Below are 20,402 nucleotides of genomic sequence, written 5' to 3'. Positions count from 1 at the left end.
TTTTCCTCTACTTGCGCTTTTTGACAGCAAACTTTCTCATGTGACCAATAGACATGAAAAAGTAAAGGCTTTCAAACATGATAGGTTTCAGCTGTATTTCAGGTTTGCAGCCTCTTTCTCTCTAGAGTCTAAAAGAAACGCTTAAGGTGATAAACAATTTATCACAGATGTTGGCTTGAGAGAAAAAGCCCAAGTGGTATAAATGAAAATACAACATGTTAGGATCAGGATTTGACAGCCAATCTTGACTTCATGTCAATGCGCTCCAGCATAGCTTTGTCAAATGACTGCAATACAATATTTGGTAACTACAATAATCTACATAAAACATCACTCAACGCCACATTACAATTTTTTTGATGCAAACCATGACATAAAAATGGCAGATGTATAATGGAGACTCATCTATTGCTTTTCTCTCATCAGTTGTCTTATCAAAGGAAAACAAGACAGCTTTCAAATGGTCTACACATGGTGCAACTGAGAGACATAAAATCATTGTAAAATACATAAGATGGGAACTGAAAATCTACACAATGACAAGGAAATTACATACTTTGCTAATCAACAGCTGTTCTACAGTATGTTATACAATATATCTAATAATACAGCATATAAATGTATAATCATACAAGTCTTATATATTCAATAAATAAAAAAAATGTTCCTACTAACTTGCCAAGACTGGACTTGAGTCTGGCTTGTCTTACTGTAGAGGTCACATAGACTTCAAATGGAACAATTTGATGGCAGTTACGTATGGTTGGGTGGGATACATTAACTTGCACTGGGCAACTTTGTGGCTGGAAGTGATCTGTTCTTTTGGCCATGTGTAAGACCTCCGAGTTTGTTCTTCAAATCCACAGCCAATCCCGCTGATGCTGTGTATCCCAAGAACACTGTTAAAACACTTAAATCACTCTGCGCAGCCTTTACAACCTCTGCCTCTGGTTTTATGATTCAGAGCTGATGCAGTCTCTCTGCTTAAATAGGAAAACGGAGACGGCGGCAATGAGGAAATAAATGTATGCTCAAGAACACAGAAATATTCCTGCAGAAATACACTAGGAACCTTTCAACCACGCTGATGACAGGCTCTGTGATAATGGTACATTTTCATGTTCAAATTTCTGGATCTTGACCAAAATTGCCATCCTTTAAGCGCACTTTATTCACCAGCTGGGTGTGTGCATCATGGACCAAAAGCCAGGTCGCAAACAACCTCCAAAAGCCTCTCCCCATTGATTAGGCCTGGGGCTGAACTACTTTCTCACCCTGGTGTCAGATGGTATTTTTGGTTCATGGGGCGACGAGTCACACAGTCGAATCAATACAGGGACACCGCATAGGACAGTAAATACATTTCAGTGCAACATATCCCAGTCCTTATTCCAAGACCTACAATTAAATGTGTAAAATGCCACTCTATTTTCTGATGCTTTGGGAAATCATTTCATTTCATTTAGGTTTAGCTCACTACCTTTTTTTTTTTTATCCTGTTTGTAATTTTCTTGGACGATTCTTCAGAAAATGTGATCTGAACATATACATTTTACACTGTGGTGGTGTGTTCCAGCAAGGTCAAAAAATAACTTCCAAATATTGGCCAATACGGTCACAAAAAGCTAAAGAAAAAAAAATATACACTGCTGTGCTCACATATCACAATCTTCTGTTTTTATATTATTTCGTTTCAGTTCTATTCTATTGCATGATGGATGGTTTGTTTGACTACTTCAAATCAATCCTCTTTGTCTGTTTTCATACAGATAATATGAAGAAACCAAAACACCATCGATCATACATTGCAATTACAGCAGAATAATATGATCACTGTGAATCTAACATAAACAAATCCAGTACTTACTGTCTCACTTAACTAAATAATTTCATTATTCAAATGAGCCAGAAAAGTAATCATTATTTTGCTCATGGGGTCATTAGCATAATTATTCAGGGAATGCATGATATGAAAATTATTTACTTTCCATATGGTACCAGTAAAACAACTGGAGAATATCAATGTATGTTTAGTGCATGTTTAAATATTGAGTTTGTTAAGCAATTTGCTTTGGTGTTCCTCTGCACTTTTCCTGATCTTCTAAAATCCCATCTAGAAAAAGCTCAACAGTTAATTGGAGTAGCTGAGAAAACTCATTGGTATATTGTGTTTCAGGGACCTCTGAGCTTTCTACAAAGATATAAAAACAAAATGGCACCACTCATGGTGTACACCAGTGATGCACAGATGCAAAATCAGACCAACAGCACTGCAACTGAGAGGAATTATTAGTTGTGCTCATTTTACAGTGATTATCAGACTATTGAACAGGCAGTTTTTATCACAGATCTTTCACAAATAAAATGGCTAGTAGGGGCCTACTAAAGCTACTGGTAATGTTTAGGAAGGCTTCATCACCCATTTATTTCATTGATCCAGAGTTAAGACTGGGGAAACTGCACCTACTAGTAGGCCATAAGGTTACATCTACAGTGACCTCTAGAGGCCGTAGTAAATACGACGGGAGCAAAGAAGCAAGTCAACTGACAAAGCATGAAGTGTGACGAGGTCTGCGTTGGGATGTAGGTTGAGGTTGGTTCGGTGGATTGAACATAGGATTTTTATCCAAGAGACTGCGGTTAGTGTCACGTGTGAAAACAAAAGTCAACCTTGTCTTATTTTAAGTTACCTACGTACATTAACTTGCATACGTAACTTAAAATAAGCAAAATTAGCAATCTATTAAACTCACGTAATGCGTAACTTACGCCTACTAATTTGAACCCACACCATAACCTTTTCTTAAACTTAACCAAGTAGTTTTGGTGCTTTACCAAACTGCAACCACGTCACTGACTTAACCGTGTGTTTGTTATTGTTACCATGATGACAAAGGTCCAGTACGCCTATCCCTGGTACTGCTCAATGGTCGAACGTGTTGTTGTTCAGTGAACCCGTTAGCCCAGCTTGGAACGGATGTGCATCGATGAACCGCCTATTCAATAGTCTGATAACAGTCAAACTGGGTTGTGTTTTGTGTGTGCGTAATACATACACGTTTAGGAGTTGAAAATCAAAGAGAATCCTCTCTTTTCACAGGTAGCACACTTTAGACATATCGAAATATGAGATATTATTTCATTAGCTTGGGTGTACTTTGACGCTGTGACAGTGCATGCAAACCATCACGTGCTGGAGAGAGAGATGTCGATTCATCCAACACCTAAAAGGGGCAGTTTTTCAACCTCTGCACTAATTAAACAGCAGGAAGCAAAGAATAAAGGCACAGTCATTGGAAATAAAATATGGAAAGCTCAATCCGGTGACCATGGCAACGTTGTGCAGCAGAGACATTACTGACCAGACCCTTATCATGGCCTTGTTGACACACTTCCTAATCAGGCATTCTGGTCACTCACCAATCCCGCCCACCACCACAAGAAAAGCTTTTCCCCAACATCAGCTCTGTAGCAATCACTGAACTGAGCAATGATTACTGCCATTATACACAAGCAAATCATTCAGTTACACTACTCTTTTTTTACACAGACCGAAATTAGATTGTAAGCTTTGGAATCACTTTATATTTTACAATCAACAAGTGAACATTAGGATCATGTGTTTGCCTTTAAAAAAAAAACAAAAAAAAAACATGCGAGTCACTCAACATTTTGAAACATGCTCATTGTAAATGTTACAACACGCTGGTAATTGAATTTGATTGGTGCACTGGACCTGTATTTCCATGGTTTATAGCACTTGATTACACCAATGACAAACCTCTATTTAAAGCTTCCCAGGGTGGCATTTACTACCACGTGTAACCTTTGCAATGACATTAGGCCCATACAGAATTTGCAGCTGAAGAAGTGCGAGAAATCCCCACATGTAAGGTACACCCATTATGCACCGTCTTTTTGGCGCGGTAATGTTTTAATTAATTTTTTTTTCTCACAGATGAGCCAAATCAATTGGAAAGTGACCATCTGGTAGGGTATGAGTGTCACTGAAGCAGAGGTAATGAACAAAATGTCTTCCTATTTCACAGAAATGAGGAGTCATTAGGATCTTCTTCACCCATGTAGAGACGGTCTACCATGTGATCCGACGTAGCTAGACGTTACACGATCAAACCCAGAGGGACACGGATACTAAAGACAGACAATATGCAGCCCCTGAAAGAGCTGCATATTTAATCAGGCCAACAAACTTGAGTCTCTCCCAGTGAAATAAAATGATTTCACTGTTGCCTAGCTCTGATTATACAGCACACATGACAGAGGAACTATTCTGCTTTTCATCAGAGCTATCTCACATCCAGTAAATGGTTTTCATATTAAAATGGCCCTTTGCAACTTGAGTTACACATGCTTCCACAGTTAGTCCAGGGGCAAAGCAGAGGCTGATCAAAAGGCCCATTCAGCCACTCACGCTGTCATCATTGTGCCCGGAGCACAAAAGAGGTCTCCAGATTATTTTGATGTGAAACCAGATAATTTTTCTGTCGAGAGCCAATGAGAAGTGTGACGAGGACGCTCCCGATGCTTGTCGTCTACCGTTAACGCATCCCTTTGATTTTCCTCGCTGCTCTGATGAGAGCTAAACAGCTGCTTGTAAATTAACTAGCATCTCTGCTCGGCCTACCATTATTCTGCGCTCCTGAGACGACAAGGTCGCTTGCTGGGGGGATTTTGGGTAAAAGAAAAGTGTGGCCTATAGCATTAGCTTGGAGCCACAGGAGACACAGCTTGAGTCCTCCAGGTTCTGCCACCCCTCTCTCCTATCTATGGTACAAGCAAAGGAAGTCTGTGAAGGAAAAGAAACCTTTAAGTCAAGACTCTTCCCACAGTGCTGATTCTATAATCCAGAGATATCCTTTACAACAGCATGTATTCTTAAGAAGTCAGGTCCACGCAGGGGAGTAGAAGAAAGAAAATATTGCATATATCCTGCAAACAGCAGGGCATAAGGCAGACTGCTGACTCTGTGTGGCCATTGTGAAGAAGAATTACACTTCTGCTTTGACAGATATTAACATTCTTTTGAATTTCTTCACATTAACTTTAGCTCAAGACTGTGTTCCTGTTTTTTCCGCTCTGCATGTTGAAAGCTGACGTCATTCTTGGGCACGGCTAACAGCAGTTGCATATGTTGAGGTCTTCTCTGTAATTCAGCCCGTAACATCTGTGGATTATTAAACACTTTGAGAATTGATGCTGAAACTATGACGTATGTGGCATAGAATACACTGACATGACATCGTAGCTCTTATTTATATCAGAGACTATCATCTGTGGGGGGAAAACCATTGATTTTTCTATTCTTATTTCATCAATCCATCAGCACGATACACAGAGCCAGGCTGAAAAAAAGGAATTTGCACAAACCCATCGTGGTCTTGTTTAAAAGATCAGGAGCCATTCTGATTTGAATATAAATATACATTTTTAAAAAAAGTCCCATCTTACAATATGTAGTGTTGAAATATGTGCAATACGGGTTAGTGCTCGGGCTTTGAAATCAACTTGCACAGAGAGAGGGAGACAGGAACAGAGAAAGATATTGGGAGAAGAAGAGGCAAAAGCAGCAGGAAAATGGGCATTTCAACCTCATTTGTATTCTCCACCATCCAGTTCACTCCAGTTCATTTACATCTCCGCTACTTCCATAGCAACAGCAGGGGGGCTATCAGGAGCATCTTTGATATAGGTACATGACTGAAAAAGATCTTGTCATTTCTCTCTGAATAGACACTATGAAAAAGAGCATTTTTTTTCTCTCCTTTTGGTTTAGGTGTTTAGAAATTTACCCTGTCAGAGACTTTTTTTTCCATTTAGTTTATTCCTCATCTCCAACCAGCACTTGTAGACACATAAGCCTGCACAGGAAATGCCATCATTGCACAGGAAAGAAATATGATCCTGTAGCTTAGTACTTGACAATTTTACTGTGTTCAGAAAAAACATGGACACTTGGAGAGAGTAGCAGCCAAGCAAGGTTTATGTTTTTACGGGATTTTTTTTTTTTTTTCTAATCCATGAGAATTTGAACAAATGCGAGACATCGAGTGTTGCTGCCAGACAAAATGAAAATGCCCTGCACCAGCGGGAAAACACAGTCTCATCAAATTCCATGTACACTTGTATGTAAATCAACCTTAAGGCCTAATTAAGCTCTATGGGGCTCATCAAGGTCATAAATCCTTTTTTTTCTTTTCATAATGCATTATTGACTTCACATCATCTGCACATGTCGGCTGACTGCACTCGCACAAGCACGCAGTGTCATCTCACTGTCTAATATCGGATAGCCCTGGGGCCAGGCAGTGTGTGTGTGTGTGTGTGTGTGTGTGTGTGTGTGTGTGTGTGTGTGTGTGTGTGTGTGTGTGTGTGTGTGTGTGTGTGTGTGTGTGTGTGTGTGTGTGTGTGTGTGTGTGTGTGTGTGTGTGTGTGTGTGTGTGTGTGTGTGTAGTGTGAGAGAGAAAAAGCTTTTTAGGTCACTCCAAAAAGCAAGGACATCTTCTGGTAATGAAACTGCTGTGATGACCATCAAATGGTAAAATTTGGTCTTATGGTCCCTAACAAACTGTCACTGGTAGATTTTAATGGTAAATTACAATACATTTTGAGATTATCAAAGAGAGGTCAGGGTGTTTTATCCATTTTATTTTGACATTGTTGAGGTAAATTCAATGCAAATTTGAAAGATTCAAGACTTAAACATCCTCCAAATATACACTAAATTAATAAATGATGCAGAATGAAAGATTTTCCTGAATAATCTGAGCTGTGACTGTGCAATTTAAAAGAAATGACAGCACTTTAAAGTGCTTTCTTTGATTAGTGTTGGACCGATTCGATGAGTCATTCCTCAGAATGATATAAGGTAGATCCCTGCACAGAGTCATGGTGCCTTTTAGCTGCAGCGAGCTCTTTCGACCTCATTATTTTATCAGTGACAATGTTTCGGATGATATCAAATGATCCATAGTTTAAATGTGATAAGGATGTGAGTCATATAAATATGTATATATGTATATATATTTAGCAACAGACTGGATTTGCTATGTGCATGTCAACTTTGGTCTATATAATTTCCACAGTTTCCATTACAAGTAATGAAAAAAATGGACTGAGATACACTGGGTAGCCCAGACTTCCTTCTCTGCTCCAATGAAGCGTTTGATGCTCCTCGATTCAATAAAGAAGCATTTCCCAATGGGTCACCAGTGGCAGTACACACAAATGAGAAGGGTCCATCTGCTTGGTTTGCATTCCCAAAGTGCACTTCCGCAAGTAGACCACAGCAGTGGTTCCTCTTCCCAAGACTCGCCTCTCATGTGTATGCATTTGTGCCACATTATTCAGCTAGTGCTTCCACTGACCCCCACCTGGCATTTAAATTCCCTGACCAACAGGGTAGTCATGCCCTGATGACATGACTGCTGGTCCAACGGAATTCTTTATGCAGCTCTTATTCAGACTGGGCCGCATACTTGCCGCCTTCCAGGTTAGGCAGATTGTCATGTGACACAATGCTATTCTACTCAAGACATATTAACCTCACTCAAAGTTACACTGCACACACCTACGGAGTATTTATCTCACAAATGCAACACAAGGCAAACAATAGTTTCGTTTCCTGTAGTCCAAAGATTACATTTTATGATAGTTGAAAAGTAAATTAAGATACAATTTTGCTGAATTTATCAAGAATTTATTGGGCACTATTCATAATAATCCAGAGGCTGAATATGCTCTTGATGACCTTTCATCTTATATGTAGTATTTCTTCCAGTGAACTGATTGTAATAGCATTCAAAAGAATACTTTTTTAAGACATTTTCAGATGTGGATTAAGCTCATCTGAATCAAATCCATAGACTAAGCCTGTTTCCCAACATTCTCACTGCCCCATCTGTTTCCAGCCCTCACACGTGACAGCAGGGGCACTTTGAAGTTCTTGTTTAAGGAATTATCAGATGTCTCTCATGCTTATCGGAGTAAATCATTGCTTGATGGCTATTTAAAAATAATTTGGGGACTTCGAGGGAGGGTGTGTGTGTGATGGAAATTAGATTACAAGAGCAACTATTAGGCAAGAGGCAACAGTCCAGCTGAACTGTCAGTATCATAAAAGACACACTTATATATACACTAAGAGGTGTTGATTCAAAATGTAATATTTCCACAGGGGTAAGTCTGTCTTTAATTACTATTTTATCAGCCCATCATTTACTCAAGAATGGGGCTTAAAATCAGAGGCCCCAGCCCTTGACATGCAAACACACTCTGGGCTCATAATGACTCACAAGGTCAAAAGCTGAGTCACATGGGGTCAAGTCGTTGTGAGCAGACAGAGCACAAATGGCCTGACCTGGCATGTGTTAAGTTTGACAGCAAGTAAACCAACATGTCAAGACTGCTTCACTCTAAATGAGGACCTACAAAAATGGGCAATGAGCTAAACAACTTCGTTAATGACTGCAGCATAGTTTTAGCAGCCTGTGGTCAAGCAGCCAGCAGCTTCACAATAAAGAGAGGACGACAAGGACTTTGAATGATAGAGGAAAAAATACTGCACGTAGCAGTGAAACTCTAAGTTAACAAGCTTCATAAATGGGCATTCAGAGCTCCTTCTAAAAGGTCCTGGTTCTAAATCCTTTATATTTATGGGCGTAGTTTCACCACCCCTCGTTTACAAGAGGATTTATGGCTGCTCTAAATCAGGAATGAAAGCAAGAGGACAAAGAGGATTCCACTCAGGGCAAGCACGGATATCATACATCTGACTCTTGAGAGTGAACTGTAAAATCTGTGAAATCATATGCCTTCGGATATATTATGTTCTCTATCATTACATGTCCTGCAATCAGTTTTCTTTGCATGACATCCAAAACCTTACCACACTTTCCCATGAACATGCCTTTCAAACAGTGTCCTCACAATGAAAACGTGATTACCTACCCCTTGAACACCTGCAGATTGTTGTTGTTTACAGCTTTTTATGGAAGAGGCACGAGTCAACGATTTCACAAATAGCAGTTCAAGACCACTTTGATGCATTCATTCCTTAGTTGTTGAAATCAGAGGATGCAGTGGGACTAAATTGCTCACATTGATAAATACATATAATTCACCTTGCGGAGAGTGTACGGTAGAAGTCCATTCATAACAGCTGGCATCAACCTCTAATTTACAGAAAAAGCTCAAGTCTTCATGAATAGGAAGTGAACAAGTGAACATTGCCATGCTGCACTCCATGTGACCTGAATGCTGCAGTCTAATCATCTTAAAATTCCACAGCATTACAGTAGCAAACAGGAAACAAAGCTACATTTGCCCTTTGACCAGCTGAGCTGGTTCATTTGTCTGGCGCGAGGTGTACATGCTGGTTCCTGTTTGAAATACCATCTACACTGGATAATCAAAAACATTCTCCTCATCCGCCCCTTCCAGGCAGCACTTCATCAGCAGTCCTTGCGTGAGGTCTGCCTGCCGTCCTTGATGTCCACTACACAGGCTCTAGCAACACAAAAATATTAAAGACCTAAAGAGCCTGTTCTATTTCTGTTATCATACAGGTAGCTTTAGGTCTTCTCTCGATACACATGTTGTTTTTGCTGCATATACCAGAGCCTTAAGCTTCACATCCTGCAGCCCACCCCGAGTATAAGACACTAGCAACAAATCTAAAACTCAGGAGCAAATGAAAACACAACTTTTAAAATAGAAGCATATCTCTGACAAATTGAAACCTGCTTATAAAAAGATGCCCATATACTGCTAGTCACATCTGCCACGGTCAGATCAGAGACAAGGAACAAAAGCACAAAACAATAAATGTCCCATGAATAATCAGTTTAAAGTTATAGACCACTGCACTGGAGATTGATAAGTTGTGTTTGTTTTCTCATATTTGGGATTCAGAGAAGAGACTGGATGGGTTATCAGAACATGTTTTGTAGATTGTCTGGGATATACTTGTTAGGTACCCACATGATTTTACCTGGGCAAGAACAAAGTGAGACAAAGCATAACGGTAAAATACAAGGCAGATAGGAACATGCGGGTAGATGACTAATCTAGGGTGCGTGAGATCCCACCCAACGAGGGTCTCGTGGGACCCGTGTGAATGCCCATTATCCGCAAAGATCAGCACTGAGAATGATGGGAGAAGGTGGGTTTCACACTAAGTCTGAGGCTCTGTCACGCTGAACCACTCTCCCAGACAAGTCTGAAACCCAATTAAAGACTGTGTTAGAGGCTGGGCAACATGTCAAGAAGCACACTCCTGTTGTTTTGTGTGAAAAATCTGCAAGACTCATGACTTAATTAAACAAATGGCCGTATCCATGCAACAGAGAAAAAAAACCTGTGCCCAGGTTTAAGAGGAAACACACATAGGACCCTTGAAACAAGTGAGAAATTATAAGACAAATGGCCTCATGAAATACAATTTAGTGGTCCTGCCACAATTGACACATGGAGGAGAGTAACTGAGGTTGAAACAAGGCATTGTGTGTCCTGTCTGAACTGCCGCATCCGTGTCACGGCCGAGATCCGAGCGCGAGTTATGAATGGCGACAGCAAACAAGAAACTAATGATGCTTCTCAAGGTTATATCTGCATAAATAACCATTAAGAAGAATGCTGAGGCAGCAGCCCAAACCCACAGACACCCAACACAGGCCACTAGAAGGCTGTTAGAAACCTTTGGCAAGGGCAGCGAGTTAATAATTATGAGCTTCATAGATTTGGGGTTATTGGAACATCTTTTAACTGCCTCAGTAGCCAGGTGAAGGGAGCGTCTCTGTTTGGGTGGGAGGGAGGGTGGAGGGTGGCAAGATGTCAGAGCTCCGCTATGCTCTTGCATGACAAACACCAACCTGGAGCCAGCTGTGACAAAGCCCTAATCCAGAAAATCCCTCCTTCCTTTGCTGAAAATCCTAATGAGGATTTGAAGTACTCGGCAGGGAGGAGACCCGGGGGCTGTGGTTACACCTTGCCATTGCTTGCTCTCCCAGTCATTGTCTCCTTATCTCCTTATTGGCCAAGCCTGGCTGGCGATGAAAGAGACATGACAGCATGGTGGGCCTTCGTACACAGACCCCACGCCTCCCTGGCTCCACAGGAAGCTAGATTCCTCAGCCTGCCACAAACAACCAGGATGACATCAAGCGGGAGGTAGAAAGACAAAACCAACAAAAGTTGCTTAAAACGCACAAGACAAAAGACAAATTCATCCCTTTAGCCTTTATAGTTTTAGTGCTGCTTCCAACATTAAGTAATTTGGAAGCTATAAAAAAAAAAAAACTTAGCTTAATAAAAGCAAATAAGTGTTTCATACAATTATTACCTAAGAAAGTATTTGTTTCTATTAACTAATTAGTTATGGGCCAAACTTTTCAAAGGGTTAAATACCAAATAAAGTGATCAGGGAGCAGGAGTGTGCCGACGCAGAGAGGTACTATTCTTTTTCCATGGACATGACACCCTGGCACAAACGAGTACTTTAAAAGACCAGGTCTGCTGCCCATGGTCCCACAAATACTTACGAGAGAGAGAAAGTATTTCTATTTTTGTTTTTAAAATAACAAGCTTAGAAAAGGCCAACCAGATGCAAGAGGTGGTGGCCCAGCACTGGGAGTTGCTAGATCCTGTCCTTGCAGGTTCTGGCTCACATTAAGCCCTGGGCTTTTACTTCATGTAATTACATTTCAGAACACCTTGATTGTCTATTTCACTCCATTGACTTTGAGATGAAGGCTTTAAGTCTCTTCTCTTTCCCTTTCACAGGGTTACAATAAGAGGACTTTTAAAGGTGCCCTTCCCTGTTACCCTTGAGAAATACTGAGTACTTCAAACATGTCAAGTCTTGAGGAGAAACAATGATGTGGTTTCAGGGTGTGTGGAGGGAACAGAAATTCAGGCTTGTTCACACAAGTTGCACCCCTGAATTACAGCTTTTATATTTAATGGAAGGACAACAGGCAATCTTGAGAAAATATTTGTTGAATTATTGTTACATAAAATCCTCATGGGTTCGTTAACATTGTTTTGCTTGTGTCATATTTTACTTTTATAATTGACATTTGGTCCCTATTTTACAACCCGTGTAAAGTGCCTCCAAGTACAACGCAAGTGTCTTTGCTTGTTTCAGACTGGAACAGTTGTTATCTTTGCCTTTCAGCACCCACGTTGTTTAAATAGCTGGAGTACCTGCACCTGTCTGAGCGCCTATAGGCATGTTGGTCTTTAAGTGAGGTGTGGTCAGTGTAGGAGAGTTAAAGAGCACATATTGAGAATGTTCAAGCCAATAATTAAACTTAGTGCATGAGTGACCCTTAATTATAACAACATCCAAGTTTGATAATCATGAATTCCAAGTCAGTGAGTGTATCCACGCAGAGGCAGGTGGAGCTGCCTCAAATGATGATAAACAATATTGTTTTGGTACAAGTTGGGTGTAAATTTGGTAAAAGTGCTTTTTTTTTTTTAACTTCTCAAGAAGTGTCAGTGACACATGTCCCTCTTGGGATATGTAAAAGGGCTTTTTGGAAAAATAATTTCATTTTGGGAAAGAGTTGGAAATTAGACTACAGTAGAATGCCTGATCCTGTATTGTCTGGTTTCAGCTGGAGAAATACTGTTTGGCGAAGGTTTTAGTCAGGCTGTAGGCCAAAGGAGGAGTCTCTGAAAGAAGGGTATAAGAATGTTGAGTTTCCAAAACATGTTGTCCATTCTTATGAAAATGTAATAGATTTTTTTTTTTTTAATAATAAATCTTGATTATCGTTGGGTTGGAAAATCAACTCACTCCTGTGTCTTAATTTCTGTTTATTGTGTACTTTAATCTGACATCAATGAGTGATCAGCACAAGTGTTGAACAAGAAGAATCCTTCGGCCGGTTATCATGAACATCAGTTGGATGGTTGTTGTATCGCTATCTCGAGGCAGCAGAAAGTGATTTCTGATTTCTACAGTCAATGACGCAGTATTATACTGTTATTTTAAGGCCACTCTATTAGGAAAGTAACATGCGCCTACATGGGCGGGTGCACAACATGCATGCACTCTGCTTGTTACACACACAGGAGCATGCAGCAGTGTAAACACATGGAAAAGATTAACAACAAAACGATTTGAATGTGAAAGATTATATTGTGTACATCAGTCCTTACACAAGCTGATCCACTTTCTCTGCAGGTAAGTGTTTTTTCCTAAGTGTGAATTGTTATTCGGACACTGACACATACAAATCCTTTCAACCCCACCAGACTTGACTAAATTATTTTGGAAGACATGTGGGCCACTATAATCACATCTTCCAAGGGTAAATCATTACTGTTTTTTACAAAATATATTATTGCTTCTTAAAATTACACCCTCACCTCATTTCTGGTGCGTTGCTATGGTGACATTCACATGGGGGACACCAGTAGGACAAAAGGAAATAAAACTGCTGCTTCAAGAATATCCCTTGAATGCTAGAGGGAAAACTTGTGTTGATGTAAAACAATATCAAGGATATAAACAGAGACACAAAGATTGACAGAGATTTCTGTTACTTCCTAACCTATCTCACCTGCCTTTAAAAAGTCATCTGTATCAAAATCAGTCAGTAAATAAGTGCGTCGGGTATTGATTACTACTCAATTTCACTGCTTTCATATACAGCAAATCCTTTGCAAAACTGCTCATTGTTTAGCGAAGTTGGTATATATAAAACCTTTTTGTCCGTTTATTTTTGACTGACAACTAAGCATTCTGAAGAACAACACTGTGGCAACTAATAAAATGATTAAATATTAGTCCAGTGTGTTTCTGCTGCTGGTCAAGTTCGTAGAGGCTGAAGACAACATAAAGGAAGTTAAAGACAGAAGCAACTTTCTTTTCAGTAAGAAATATCTAAAAAAGCCAAACTGCTAACCAGCTGCTCATTGCGATCGTCCCCCTGTATGAATGGATGAACACGAGCAGAGCGACTGCACAGTGGTATTCTCTTATTCAGTAATGGGACACAGAGAAATTAAACAGCGCCATCTACATTGTGTGTAGATCATCCTCGCTCTGTATCACATAGCAAATGAAATGAATGTAAACACAATTACTGGGGGAAATACAAGACACAACACAGCCTGATCACCAAAACATGCATCCAGCATTGAATATCAATTGGTGAAACTTGACACTCAACTATAAATCAAAACCTGTGCTGCAGGTATCTGTGGCAGCACTCCCATTGGCCCCATGTGAAACATAAATCTTGCTTAAAAAGTGCAGTCTAACAATTCAGTATTTCACTTCCGTAAATTTGGGGAACTTCAAGAGGCAGATTTAGGAACATCAGTCAAAATCAATACATCAGATACCTTGATGTTTTTATTAAGTCCATTCTTCCTGTTGTTTCACTTTGGGACTCAGAACCAGTGGATATTATAAAACTGTCTTAACGGGTTGAGCACTGCTTCTTTTGATGTAACTGAAGCAAGACTGTAGACCCTTTAAGAAAAACTGAGAAAATGTTTGAATTCTGTATCATAACTAAAATATCAGACAATATTTGGACTCACATCCTTATGAGTGATCACAGTATCTATGTCATAACAAAGCCTTTGGATTTTTGTATAATGACAGACACGGTGCATGAGCACTGCTTTAAGTTTGTGTTCTGAGATTTTCAAACGATCACAAAATTTAAAAGTCATTATAAATTTAAAAAAAAAACACTATTATAATTGTAGCAGTAGTACCTTGACTCTAAACAATATTGCATTTGAAGACTATGTTTTTACAAAAGGAACAAGAAGAGGATAAATTACATCATCATTACTACTATATAGATTTCTTACATCAACCATAATGTAACACAACAGAGCATAACACGATTAATTCCATATAAATGAGCTTTTAAAAGCTCTATGCCTCAGGGTTCCTTTGATATTTACAACATCATATATATATATATATATATATATAGATATAGATATAGATATATCATACACATATATATTTTATATATATTATATACATATGTATATGATATATATACACATATATATCATCATATATATGATATATATATGTATGTGTATATATATATATAATATATATATATATATATATATATATATATATATATATATATCATATAATCATCATATTAATATATCATATATATATGATATATATATAATGTAATTAAAATAATAAGACAAATCAATTTCAGAAACTAATGCCACTGACTGGGCTGTTGGGGTTGCAGATGCATAGAAGACATTTTTTCGGGGTAAATATGTGAAGTAAATATGGAAAATGGGAGATGAAAGCCTTGGCAGTGAGTCAGCTGAACAAACAGACACACTTGTGGACACGAGTCTAACCAGTGGAGTGAAATGTGGAGAATGAGACATGTATCGTATATAGAAGGAGGTCAGAGAGGCTCACAATCCTTCAACAGTGTCAGTCTTTGCTGTGCGTATACGCATCTCTTCCTTCAGATGCAAAAAAACCCAGGAAGTAAATAACTTTAAACTATTTACAGCATTCGACTAACCCATTTAATTCAATTATAAAAATGCATTAAAAAGATATTAGGGGCAGAGTCAGTTTAATGAAGCATGTTTACTTGGGGATATTGTTTGTAATGAACTGTTTCTGGGCTGATCTCTGACTGAGATGTCAAACGGGAAGGTGGTGGGGGAGGGAGGGGGAATGCAAACCAAGAAGAGGAAAAGGTGAGTGACAAATGTCATAATAATAACCGAGCTTATTCCTCTGTGGTGTTAACCTGTTCTTTCCCCTGGTTTGGAGGGAGCATTCCTTGCGTACTACGCTTTCTTACTCTCTCTGTTTGCCTGAGGAGGGTTTAGAAGTGTCGCCTCTGAACTACATGAAGAGGCCAGTCAGTATGGACTCTCACAACATGTAAAGTTAACCCTATCACACCCCCTTCGGTAGATGTACCTTGAACATTCGTTCGTGTAGCATCAAGATGCCATTCTCCTTTCCTACCTTGCAAACAAGGCCTGTGGAGCGCCAGGTGAACATGTTTTATCGAAGTGCTGACATTTCCAGAAAACATATGAATATGTACAGCTGCAAGTTTCATATTTCTTATGTGAAAGCTCAAATCAAACCCAGATGAAACACATACAGTCTTACATACTGGGCCTGTGTGACTTGCTACCGTGTAAATTAGGCATCTTAAAAATCATTACCTTGCAAACTTGAATCAGCAATCCAACATTATTGAGTTTTTAAAAAACAAATAAAGCAGGTAGTGTGAACAGTTGGCTAGAGCTTCAACAGTTGGCAGCGATTAACCAAAATCTGTAATGGCGCTTCTTACGTAGCACTAAAAAGATGCCAACTTTGGTTTATTCTAAATCCAATCATCAAACATAAAATCATCTTGGGTAATACACCTCTCATCTTTTGATTAAACACTGATATGTCCAGGATACAGTTTATGAGATACGGCTTGGACCCATAAATCTTGCAATTACGATACAGCTGAGAGTGATTTAATCGAAACTAAATGCAGTGTGATTAAACCACATTCAAGCTTTATATTTTTCGAGGTGTGAAATCTGCGTGTGCTTGCTATGAGAGGGAGCATTTTAGTGAGGACTTTACAAATGGATCCAGCTCTGATGCCACTGGGAGCAACTGACGCTTTCAAGCAGAAAATCTCAGACAAATCACAATTTACCAACTAATGAAACCACTCAAGATTATCCCCCATCCGCCTGTGCCCACTGTCCTCCTAGCTGCATTACTTACACAAGCAGTGCCTGCACTCAGAGGAGCAGATTTGGCTTGAGTCACTATTTCAGTGATCATGCTATATTCCTAAATAAGACAACAGCGAAAAATGGGGGGAGGGGGGGAATCGGGCAATGTCTTTCAGTAAGCTTGAAACAACACTTATTCAAAAGTACTACTGGCATGATAACAAATCACTGTGTTTTTAGAGAAAACAAAGACAGCTATTTCATATATACTTACCCTCTGTGGAGTGTACTTGGGCTAGAGTGATGAGAAACCAGCAGAGGGTGTGTAGTTTCCACAGGGAACATGCCATGGTGCCTGGTTTTGATGGTTTGTGTTGTGACTAACAGGTTTGGATTAGAAAAGTCCAAGCCAACTGGTCTCAGAGAAGCTCATCATTGATCCTCGCACCTGCAGAGCAGACCAAAAAAAAAAGAGACGTTCACTTCAGCGAGGAAATTTATTCCACATGTGTGCTCTGTCCCTGTGTGATTTCACAGAGGAATTCACCCTGTAGCACCCGTGTCACAAGGCACTTGATGCAACGTGTAGGTTCCACAGCAAAAATGTGACAAACATTTAAGCTGTGAAATGCAACAAACCTACGCACACCACTAAAATAAGCCCAGAAGGTCAATAATCCGGAGAAGGGAAATCCCTTAATGGCAGCTCAATGCTAACCATTTCCCTGGCAGAGTGGGGGCGAAGTGGGACCGGCGCAGTCATCAAACAGATGAGGCCCATCCTGTCCTTCTCCTTGTGACCTGCAGCCAATTGATGCTAAACTGATCAGTGCTGTGTCTAATTATATTTTCTCTACCTGCATATACATACCTTTTAACCTTTTTTAAATGTTATAATTTTTTTACTGTCCCATAGCACAAAGGGTCATCTCAGTAGGGATTTTACGTGCATGTTGATCAATAGCAGTAATTTGACTGTCATGTACAGAGACTTGTCATTTCAGAAATTAACTCTCCGCTGTGCATCAAAAGCTATGAACTAACGTAAAAAGTCAGTTGACTCTTCAGAGGAGTTGCATCAAGAACTAAATAACTGCAGAGGGACACTGCGTCAAAACTGGGCCACCACATGGTGGACATGTTAAAACTAACTATGTTAGAATTACCCATTATAATAACTTGGAGAACATAGAACAAGTTTACATGCCCAGTTAAACATCATATATTTTACAGTATGTGGAGAATAATTTCGGGAACATCTATGTAGTTCAGTGACATTTACCTGCGTACATTTTGCATTATAGATACACTTGAGTTGCACTTCTTCTTAAGCAGAGGTTCAAAAATAACAGTACTTCTATTTGGCAGGTATTTTGTGTGTCTTTACACCCCCGCGCCCTCACCAAACAAACACTTCCAAGCAAATGGTGACTTCTCTCTGTTGTGACTGACCACAAACCACCTTATCTCTGCAGCCTCCCACCCCCCCACATCTCTCCAAACCAGAATTCCTGTCTCCCCACCTCATCCATTCCCGTCTCTGTAGTACCAGTTTGAATGTTTGTTTTTGCTCTCTTTCGCTACAAAGACAAATGGCCTCCTCCCTGTCATGGATATAGTACTGGAGCGGTGTAGGTTGAAACCCAATGCCTACCTGCGTGCCTAGGCATGCGTTTCACACTACTAACAGCTCCCTTTTGTCTGTGTGTTTACACTACCGGGCTAAGCTCAGTCCTCTCACTCCCATGAACCATTAGCACATTCACCATGGGATATGGCATCACTCCGGCAACAAGGCACATAGGACCCCATTAGAGACTGTTTTTCTTTTTCTTCTTTTTAGCACATTCAAAAACGACCTTCCTTTTTTTTTTCCCCCGTGTCGGCTGCCTGCAATTGTTTGTTAAGATTCAGGGGACTGAATGTTATCCATCATACTAGAGCCTAACAAGAAAGCTCAGCTGAAAAGACGGTGAGGAATTCTGTGTGTCATGTGCATTCAGAGCTGCACAAATCAGCATCGGCTGCCTCCTCCACACTGGAGAATATCCACGGCCTGAAGGGTCTTTGATCTATTTTGTCTGAGATCTCAGACAGTGTAATAATTCATCACCGGGAAAACATGCAGCGCGCACACATTAGCAAACAAAGTTATAATTAAACCTGCCATAATCAGCTCATCTACGATGACATTGTGCCTCACCTGAGACCTCTAATTTTAGAGTCATTTAAAAGAGGTTAACAGGAGCAGAACACATGCGGCCACAGTGTATTTAGTTTCAATGGAATAATATGCAGTCATGAGACATGACAAATGAAAGTTGATCACAGACCAAACACATTGCATTCTAACAAAACCCTAACCCTTGTTTTTTTATCAGTGCATGTGGCACCAATTAAATTTATCAGGCAAGTGGCGACGTATAATCAGCTTCCACTCAGGGTCCATACAGTATAATGAGACCTTAAGCTGATTGTCTCCACAATAAAGCTGTATAAAGAGCATAGAGGCTTAAGGATCTTCATACATACGCACAAAGTCTTAGCTCTTACTATTTTGTCCACTAGGGAAAAAAGACAATGCTGAGAGGACTAATACATTCACATGTGCTGAGATGTGAAGAACAATAATCCCATTCACGTGTTATGTTGTCATGAAGAAAGTAACGCACTGAGAAAATTCTGATTAAAATAAGTTTTACTAAGGTGTTTAGCTCATTCACAGGTTCCCTAAAAATATACACATAATTTACTTGGGTGTTTAACAACAAAATGTGTGAGCCTATATTCTAATTGAAAAGAGAAACCCAAGAGTAAAATGGAGAGACATGTTTGGTGTTTTTAAAGATCGTTTTACAGAGCAGATTCACACAGGCTCTAACCCTTGAGGTGTTCGTTGTAACATTAAATCCGTTTCACTGTCACTCTAAAAAATGAGTTTTATTTTCCCACCATCCCAAGCCCTGTCACTCTTTTATCAAATTCAGTCCCACTTTGCATCTGGTTCACTCCGTGACCTCTGATGTGCGTGCACAGACTTAAAACACAGAAACTGTTGGATATACGTGCCAAGTGCAATTTCAAAGACTGGTGCGGGGCCTTCGCTCGGCTCACGACCTTGACGCGAAGAACATAACCTGGTTAAGGTCTGATAAGCACAGCAATTGGTGTACTGCCTTACGCTGGTCGTAACTGAATTATCGAAGTATTTGTAAATACACCGATTTCTCTTCACTGTTGAGATTAACGCTGTAATAACTGCTGCACCCAAAACTTGTTTAAACTCGCTTTAAGAACACTTAAAAGTCTTCTCTCACATCATATTGCCTAAACTATTAACTTGGATAGTATTTTAATCCTCCGTTTTTGCAAATACAATGTACCCTGCCATTTCATTAATTACTTGCAGAACCTGTTAAAAACCTGGATTTTAGTATATTTGTGTGTAAGACTATTTGAAGTCTCAGCCTGCGATAGCAGCATTGAGTCAATATGATGATTCTTCCCTCCTTGTCATCATTGCTTAGTGTAAAAAAGAGGCAGCACGCCCAACAGACCTCCTGTGTCAGAATGTGAAGACAAAGACAAGATGCCTTTAAACAGTTATGCCTCGGAGGCGGTTGAGACCCCCCGCCACGGAGAAAAAAAAATGTAGATCCCTA

At 39.8% G+C, this 20,402-nt stretch overlaps 1 protein-coding gene across 33 annotated transcripts in view; it reads right to left on the bottom strand.

Annotated features, from left to right (window-relative positions):
• The window catches only part of adgrl2a (adhesion G protein-coupled receptor L2a), a 96,598-nt gene that overhangs the window by 58,879 nt on the left and 17,317 nt on the right, over nucleotides 1-20,402 (bottom strand). For all 33 annotated transcript variants that reach the window (XM_069694707.1, XM_069694709.1, XM_069694710.1 and 30 more), the window contains exon 2: nucleotides 17,015-17,188. In XM_069694707.1, coding sequence (XP_069550808.1) covers nucleotides 17,015-17,090 — 76 coding nt within the window. In that variant the 5' untranslated portion in view covers nucleotides 17,091-17,188. The remainder of the gene's footprint in view (nucleotides 1-17,014; nucleotides 17,189-20,402) is intronic.

This window comes from Brachyistius frenatus, unplaced genomic scaffold (genome assembly GCF_029030835.1).
Source record: "Brachyistius frenatus isolate BFR_SWC_R1_liver_20210118 unplaced genomic scaffold, ASM2903083v1 Contig_18, whole genome shotgun sequence".
Classification (NCBI taxonomy): Eukaryota; Metazoa; Chordata; class Actinopteri; family Embiotocidae; genus Brachyistius; species Brachyistius frenatus.
This window is presented reverse-complemented; position numbering and strand designations above follow the sequence as displayed.